The 8,959-nt window shown below is 45.4% G+C and overlaps 1 protein-coding gene across 1 annotated transcript in view; it reads left to right on the plus strand.

Moving 5' to 3' along the window:
• The window catches only part of LOC104528718 (methyltransferase-like protein 2), a gene marked incomplete at its 5' end in the record, with an annotated part of 11,215 nt that extends 9,794 nt beyond the window's left edge, over positions 1-1,421 (plus strand). The window contains one exon of the mRNA XM_010172805.1: positions 947-1,421. Within this exon, the coding sequence (XP_010171107.1) occupies positions 947-1,098 (152 nt within the window). The remainder of the gene's footprint in view (positions 1-946) is intronic.
• Between the last annotated feature and the right edge of the window lie 7,538 nt (positions 1,422-8,959).

Below are 8,959 nucleotides of genomic sequence, written 5' to 3' on the forward strand. Positions count from 1 at the left end.
TCAGCAGGGGTTGTATTCTCCCTGCTTATCACCAATTGCACCTCCAGTCACTTCCACCACAGACCTCTCTGGACGATCAGTTTTAGAGCAGTGGCACAACTGCAATGAACTATTCCCTTCCCCACTGCACAAGTCTTTGTTTGTCACAACAAAATTAATGTTTAATGCATGTTTGGCAAACGCTTCACGATGGCAAGCATCTGATAAAAGAGCACAAGCTGGGACCTGTTGGTCCTTTTCTACAGAAACTCCATAGAAATCACATGCTCCCAGGCTGCAGTTGAACAAGCTCTCTGCTGCTCAGCAGGACTCAGTCTGGCTTTGCCCACGGCCAGTGTGCTGGGGCACTGTGATACTTCTTTGCTTGGTCAGGAATACCTGCCAGTGGAAGTGTTACAGCCTTGAGGGCTCTTAGTGCTTTGATTGGGCCCCAACAGGGTGTGGTTTCTTAAGGATTTTTTTTTTTTTTTCCCCAAACTTAACCTTAATGAATCCCGGTCCCCTCCAGCCTATATTGCCACCATTTAAAAGCATAGGTCTGATCCCCTTCTTTGCTCTTGCAGAGTCTGAAATTCCTCTGGAGAGAGTGGGGGGGAAGGGAAGGGAATGGATTTGTCCCTACTCACCAGAAGATGCTCCCTTAATTGGTTCCTAGAGGCAATACCCATGTCTGAAACTGCTGCTCTTTTCTCTTTGTTGAGTCTCTAATTCTAGTTGTCCTCCAAATACCTTGGTAGGAGGTAAACTCAAAGGAAACTAGAGAAACTGTGATCTTAATCCCCCATAGTACAGTAGTTAAGTCCTGTCTGATCTTTACATTTTCCTGCCAGAGTGCGACTATGAGTTTCCTCTGGCCCATCCTTCAGCATGGTTTAGCCCTCAGTGTGGGTAGGTATTAGTTAAATGAAAGCTATGGCATCCTCAATCTCCTTCTCTCTGCTTCCAGATGAATTAAATGATCTCTTCACCACAGCTGGGCTGGAGAAAATCCAGAATCTGGTTGATCGGCGATTGCAAGTGAACCGTGGGAAACAAATGACGATGTATCGAGTATGGATCCAGTGTAAATACCGCAAGCCTGTCACCCCTCAGCTGTGAGGAAACGGGGTTGGAGCCTCTTCACAGCCATGTGCAGTGTTTCCTCCTGATGAGATGTATTTTTATGGAGTTCAGTGCAACAGGACCTCAGTGCCTTTTACAGTGCCTAGCATCGCTTCAAGTGAGTTCTGCTAAGGACGACTGCTTTAAAAGGAGACCAAATCAGTAATTTAATGTCTTGTTACTGGTCCAAGTTTTTAAAATTATTTATGGTTTTAACAACTTAAGCAATGGTCATGCTGTCTTACAGCAGCTGAGAGAGTTGAGTAGCAAGTCACTCATACTCTGGATTTCCACATGAAACAGAAGGAGAGCTTTGACCTTACCTCTGTGTTGTGTACTCTTGTTTTGGGAGCAAAAACCGTACAACTGGTAAATCTGTTCTTTGCAACCAGTCACTAGGCCTAATATGGATCCCTTAGCCAACTTATCTCCTGCAGCTCTCTTCTAGTTGTTCAGGTTTGTGCAAATCCACAAGTGAAAATACATCGATCGAGGGTGTGAACTGAGAGCATGCTAGTTGCTCTGTGCCAGCTTCCCCATGGATGCCTCGCAGTGTGCAGATGACCTGTGGAGAAAGCAGATTGTACTGCCTTGCCCTCACTGTCCACAAGGATGTTCATCTAGGGAGCTAGTGCACTATAGCTCAGGTGCTATAAATTCATATCGGGCAGCGTTCAGGCTTTCAAAGATTTGGGGCTGATGTCAGTTTTAGGGCACCTCCAGAACACAGAGAACCACAAGCAGCTCATGGGACCAGAGTTTACACAGAATTACCTGCTTTTTCTGCTTCAACAGTGAGAACTGTTCTTGCTGACTGCAGCCCCCAGGTCACAAGCTGCATTGCCCTGTCATGATAGTGTGCTAAACCCAAGTTATACAAGACACTTGTCTTTGATAAGAAATCTAAAGAATGTCTACCACTTTTGTTTAATTTCTTAGAGGAAGCCAACATTGTGGCTTTCTGAAGGTATTTCCCCACCTTTGACAGCAAATATCTTTTATCTCAGCTTGATTTCCTTTGTTATTTTTAGGGTGTGGTACAACAGGTATTAGAATAAATTTTGTGGTAATCCTTTGCAGTGCTGGTTTGGTTAATATAAATCAGGCTTACACAGAAACTCACATGCTTCTGCGCGCCTGATCTGAAGGATTTGGGCCACCATTAGGTAACTACAGGTTTTTTTGTCTTCTCTTATTGTAAGTCTCACTAGTGCCTGCTCTCATGTCTCAAAAAGGGAAAGCTTTGCTTGATCTCTCTTGTCTTGTTTTAGTTTGTGAAGCAACGAAAGTCTATTGTGTGTGCACCACTGGCTGAAGAGCAATTTGTGCTACACAAACCATGTATATTCTGTTAGCTAGGTACTTATATTTGTAGCTTACAGTTGCCTAAGAATAACTGTCAGCTATAGAGACATGTAGGTTATGAAATAACTGCTTTCTTGAAACAGTGGAGAAAGAGTAAAAAGATGAGGAAGTGTCATTGCTATCTTTGGAGAGTCTACAGGAGTCCTGGAGAGTCAAAGCAGGAACACCCTGATTTGTAAAGCCTTCGAAAGAGGCTGTAGCAGGACTCAGTGCTGGGCATGTGGCAGCATGATCAGTTCATAACTTCCGTGTCAGCGTGTGACCCCACAGGTATTAATTTGTCTGCTACCCCAAGGTTTCTGGGTCAGGACATTTCACCTCTTCTTGTGGAAAGGTGCCCCGGCAAATCCATTCATACTACAAAGGTGAGCTGCAGTGCTGGAGCATGAATGGAAATCCACCGTTGGTTTTTTGTATATATTTAGCTCTTTTAAATAATGTTGAAAGGGAATCAAATAACTGGGAAGAGATTTCTTGTTCAGTTTGTTGTATTATATTTTCTAAAGGCCTAAGAGACTTTCCAGCATCTGCAAATGATGTAGGAGACGAGGCAGCTTTGTTTCGAAGCACATTTGGCTTCTGCCAGGCACAAGCCTGACCCAACCCAGAAGTTGTGCAGCCGCTGCTATGTTTTCATGCCAAACCTACAAAATCTGGTTCCCTGGCAAGGTTGGTACCTCTAGGTCTAGGCAAAACATGGCTCAAAGGCCTCTGGGAGCTGAGCAAGCTCATGTCTCCTCATCTTCTTCAGTCCAAGAGTCAGGCTTAGCAGAAGAAGCTGTGTGAGTGTTCGACGTGACATGACTCATGTAACCAGCTCCATCGCTTTCAGTGAAAGACGTCCCATGTGTTACTGGGGCCTTAGGCAGTTCCCTTGGGGTCTTTTCCCTCTTGGTCCCCAGAGGGAGACCTCCTCCTGGGATAGCTTTATCTCCCTGGAAGAAAAAATTATTGACTAGGGTAAACAAGCAGCATAATTAGTGTGAATTAAAGTAATTTGGAAAATGCTTTATTAATCATCCAAAGGCTTGTAAGCAGCGCAAGAAAATATGTTTTTAATTATAAACACGATTTATTTAAAGTTGTTGGATTCCCCTTTAAATTTAAACTCCTGAATGGGAGAAAATGAAGGCTGGTAATTTATTTGTTTCTACTTTCAAGGCTACATTTCAGTTGCCTGCCTGGTTTTGACTTGGGCTTCATGCAAAAACTTGCAGCCCTGTGAGCCTGCAGCCATTGAAGTGGCTCTTTGCCTTTCTTAATGCTCTTCATTCTGCCGGGGTATTTAAGCAATTGCTCAACATGAACCATGCTGGGCGGACATGCTTTTGTTTCCAGTTCTGTTGGTGGTGTTCAGAGAGCAACAAGTTAATGACCTTGAATTGAGCCAGGCCTCCTGCAGACACTGTCTGAGCTTCCTTCATTAATCTCCTGCGACTCTTGGCCTTGCCTCCCACACAGCTCTGCTCAGGTACCTTGGTCCTGACTTGCAGCAGCTTCCGCCATTCCCACCTTGGGCCTGCTGAGCAGGCTGGGTTGCACAACGGCTTCCTAGTGTGTTCAAAGGAAATCTCCAAATTCACTTTTACTATATTGAAAAGACAGGTTAAGTGCCTTTATTTTTTTCTTTTTTCTTTTTTTTTTTTTCCCCCTCTTCCCTTGTTGGAGTGTAACATTAGCTTTAAAACCATTCTGAATGTATCTGCTCTGGTTTTGTTCCCAGCATTCCAGTCTTGTGGTCTGTGGCTTACAGGCAATGCCAACGTAGCTTGTCGAACCTCCCAAGCAGAAGAGATGATTTCATAGCTCTTCAGAGGCACTGCCCCGGCGATTCTAGAGCCAGACATTGTTACACTTTGGAAAGTCTGGTCCTAGCTTTTGCCAGAGGATGGTGGATTTCCTTGGAGGTTTATAGATTGTTTTGGCTGGAAGGGAACTTTATCATCACCTATTCTGACCCTTTGCATAACCCTTTCATGTAGGGATTATGGCATCAAGCCTGTGACTTGGGCTGAGCCAGAACTAGTCCTTCAGAAAAGCTTTCGATCCAGCCATGATGCTGAGGGCTCCAGTGGATGGCAAAGAACCCTTTCCCTCCCCAGGTACAGTGTTCCTCTCACACCATCCTGATTTCACAGATTAGCTAGAAACTGGGAGGCAGGAAAAGAACAGGGAAGGTAAAGAAAACGAGGTGGGGGAGTATTTCTGATGCCATCACTCTGAAAATAAATAAATTATAAATTCTACTGAAAATTTGAGCTTTCTCAGGATTTTCCTGACAGCACAGGAAAGCGGGGAACAGCGGTCATCCTTAGTGATTTTTATTGTTATAATGGTAATCATCAAATACTTCTGACCAGAAGCATGTGAGACCAGACACAATTGTCTTCTCTCCCGAATACTTGAGCTCCACCTTCTCAGGGTATGTCACCACCATTTCTAATTCTGGAGTTAGTTGTAGAGCTCCAGGATAAATGAAAACTGATTATTCTCAATAAAACAGATGTGTGGCAAGAAGGAACCTCCATGTTTACATGCCAATGGCTTTTGGCATTGCATCGTAACCAAAGCTGAAAGAGCTTCGTTTTGTCATTGGCACTGGGTTGAGCGCCAGCTGGTCCCCAGTTGGATTCCCGACGAGAATCACAGACCCAAACAGAACTGAACTGTTTTTCCTGAGCACAAATGGAAGATGCACAGGTTTCAGTGCCTGGAAGTGAGGGCACTGAGGAGGATGAAGCAGTAGGGACCAAGTTATTAAGGGATTTGGAGAGCATCCCTCCATCTCCGTAACGACAGATGAAGGGAAACTGAGTCGTGCAGTCTTTGTTGTTCTTACCAGTCAACTGGATCTGATTTGTCAGTCGAAGAAGTGCCACCACTTTTGGTTTGGTGCCATATTGGGGAATATTAGTCCTGAGGAGAAGATGCATGCTCAGGATCATTTTTACTGTTGTTGCTATTCATCTGCCTTGACAGTGGTGTGTGCTTGGCACACATCTCTCTGCAGCGTCCGTAGGATTCTGACTCTTCACAGTGTCGTTGCACGGGTTTTCAGGGCACAATAGAAATTACTAGAAAAGCGAGGAGGAAGGAGGAATTTTTTTGAAGGACTCTCCTGCAAAGTGAGGTGCTCTAGAGAGAAAGGAACTGTCAGCTCTGTGCTTAATCAGCAAAGCTCTGGAGTTTGTGCTTAGCTTTTGCTGAAGGCAGTGAGTTCCTGTGCGTGAGTGCCTCGCTGAATGGGAGCTTGTATTGCTGAGAAAGTGGGACACGGTGCAGGAAGTTACCTGTGTAGGCAACAGCGAGTGTTAATTTGAACTAAATAGGATACAGCTCCCTTTAATACGGAGAGCAAAACCAGACCTGGCGACTTGGCTGGAGCACAGGCAGGGAGAGGCAAGAGAAGCGTAGCCATGTGTGTGTGCCTCTGTTTTTGCCTCCTGCCCAAAGGCTGTGTGGTATGACAGGAGGTGTCACACCAGTGAAGGCTTTTACTCCTGAAAATACAGTCCTTGACCCACAGTTGGATGAGTGGGAACTGACTGTGATTGGAAAGCACTGATGGCAAAGATCACTCACAGATCTAACGTGTCAGCACCTGCCTGGAGCTCCCAGCATGTTGGTCCATGGCTGTTTCCAGGAAGGAAGAACATCCTGGTGAAGCTTGGACCCTGCTGCTCTAAAATGTGCTCCCTTGTATTGAATAACCCCAAAGAGTCTTCACTGCCAGCGCCAACACAGCAGCTTGATTTTGGGGTGGAGAGCTAGTGGGACTGCTGTATTTAACGTTCTATAGTCCAAAGGACCTTTGTAACTCTTGCATTTTCATTTTAGTTGGGGAGCTGGGGAGTTGTGGGGGGATTGCAGCCAAGCCGTTGGCCTATGAAACTTTCTTTCAGCTCATGTGAAATGGGAAGTTGCTGTTTGCAGTCCCAGGTCGCAGAAGCCAGGCTCACACCTCTGTGGTGTGTATGGGGGACACCAGGGGATCTGCTCTACAGCTGCAAGTGGAGAGGTACCTGCCATCCTTCTACAGGGGCACTGGATGTGGCTTTCTTCATTTAGAAAGAGAATTGGATGATTTGCCCTCAGACTACTACTTCATCCATGGGATCTAGCACGAGGTGCAGTGCTGGGTGCCCCTCACCTGGGGAGCACCACCTGGGCAGGTAAACTACGCTACAGTCTTTTAATTACAGCCGCACATTTTTTTCCACATTCAGTGCCAAGGGTGGATGTAAAGAGGTCAATCAAGGTTGCATGGAAAACTAAATCTGGCTTTTCCTCAACTTCAGGTGACTTCTTCCCTACTGAGACGAGCCTTGTTCTGAAGGTTGGTATGTATTTACAGATACTCACACACAGGCTGAATATACTCACAGAAATATGCATGCAGTGACTCTAGCTTTACAATAGGATGTTGAGTTAATTTTCCTCTTACAAAAATCTCAGAGCAGTTTGTTTAATTGAGGCTTTCAAAAGCCATCTAAGATAGGGTGTTATTATGCCCGCTTTATGCAGGAGGGAGAGAAGCAGGGGGCAAATCCTGATGCAAATAATACCCTCTTGTATTCTAGGAAGCTGGTAGTGAGTGAGGACAGGGAAGGATTTTCTGGCACATCAAGGAGAATCACATTGTTTCAGGTGCGTGCAGACAAAAAAAAACCCTGGGTTTTGCCGGTGCCATGTGCTTTGGGGAAATCAGGTGTGATCACAGAGGGGTCCATTTCCTGCCTGTGAGTTTTGGTTCCTCTCAGCAGGGCTGTGGTGGTGGCACAGATCCACATTCCCGCACACGGCGGGCTGCCTCCTCCTCCGGCAGGCAGGACACGCGCTGCGTTGGATCAGGGCATCCCTCTGAGGTTGTGCTTGGCTTGCTACATGTGTGGAGGTTGAGAAACCTGGATGCTTTCCTACTGGGTTCGGGTATCAAAGCCTCCCTAATGGGATACCTGAAGGTGTAGACAGAGGGAGGGGCAAGAACAACCTCGAGATAAACTCCATTGTGTGGGAGGGTGGAGGCTCTCCGAATGGCCTCAGGAAGGAGTCAGGCGATGGCATGTTATCTTTGAGTAGCTGAGAAACCAACTTTCTCCCAGTCTAATGAAAATGAGGAGAGACCCTTTTAATGTTCACAGTGAGGGAAAGGCTGAGCTGGGAGCCCCTGTCCTTACTAGATGCTCAGTCCACACAAGGGTGTGGTGTTTTGAATGCTCCTTCACTTGCAACTCATCCCTCCATAGGTACAACAGAATCTGCTCTGCAGACAAGGGTTGGCCTCTTCTGGATGTGATCCCTAGAGGTGAGATCATCCCCCAGTGCTAAAACCTCAAGAAACCTGTTGAGTGCTGAACACTTTTTTGTTTGGTTGGGGTTTTTTTGTTGTTGTTTGTGGGGTTTTTTTTTTCGCAATGGCTGAAAAATTTTTGGATTTCAGATGACTGATGCCAGCTTTTACATTTTAAAAGCTCAAGCTATTTGATGCTTTTCTCAAGTCCCCAGCTCCTGGAGTCCTGCTATCACTGAGGAATCTTGGCTCCCCCTTTTTTTTTTTTTTCCTATGTGTTATATTATGTCAGGACATTTCTAGACCTCACAGCAGTACAGAGATGTTAGGAAAAATGTAGTAAGAATATTTCACAAGCCAGGAAAGCAGAGGCAAAGGCAAGTCACCAGAAATACATTAAAAAGATTAGGAGCTTGACTTCTGGTATTTTATCTTTTCAAAATTCTAGGGAAAAAAAAATAATCTTGTTACTATGTTAAAATATCTATAAAAATCTTACCAATTTTGGTCAAATCTAAGGTGGTTTAACAGTGAAGCTGTGATGCAAAGGCAGGAGTTTGCCCTTATTTTGCTCAGCACGCTGTGCTGGCTGGAGGGGAGCTCTCAAGGCGAATTCAGTGACAAAGAAAATGGCTGCGGCAGCCGAGTAGTTCTTCAAAACATGATACAAGTGCAACGTGCCAAGGATATTGCTGACATCCAAGGAGACCAATGCAAGAAGATGAGAGCTGCCACGGGGGATGTAATAGGAAGCATTAACACTGGCTGATGGCAGACCTGGAGAGCAGGATGCTGTACGGGAGGAATCTGGCAGAGACGATGGTGTAGGAGGGCTGGCTTGCCCCCATGAATGAGATAATATTTGGTCAGCCACATACGTACTGCGTTGCTCATAACCATCCCGTTGCCAGCTCTCAAACCAGCTCTTCTAAAAGGACCAGAGCTCAGGGGCTCTTACGAAGTTAATGAAAATGGGGGAAAACAGAATATTTTTTTTCATGTGTCACTCAAGTGGGGACTGGAAGGAGGAGTTTTCCTGCATGAGAATTCGTGGAGTTCTAAATATTCTCTTCTCCTGCTGGGCCAGAAAGTCAAACATACTAAAACTGTGCACAACCGGAAATAGTAGGGGGAAAATCAAGTTGAGATCGACAGAATTTTGGTTCCCTAGCCTTAAGCATTGTTTTAGTTGTGATGCTTTAT

This window comes from Antrostomus carolinensis, unplaced genomic scaffold (genome assembly GCF_000700745.2).
Source record: "Antrostomus carolinensis isolate BGI_N321 unplaced genomic scaffold, ASM70074v2 scaffold30887, whole genome shotgun sequence".
Lineage (NCBI taxonomy): Eukaryota > Metazoa > Chordata > Aves > Caprimulgiformes > Caprimulgidae > Antrostomus > Antrostomus carolinensis.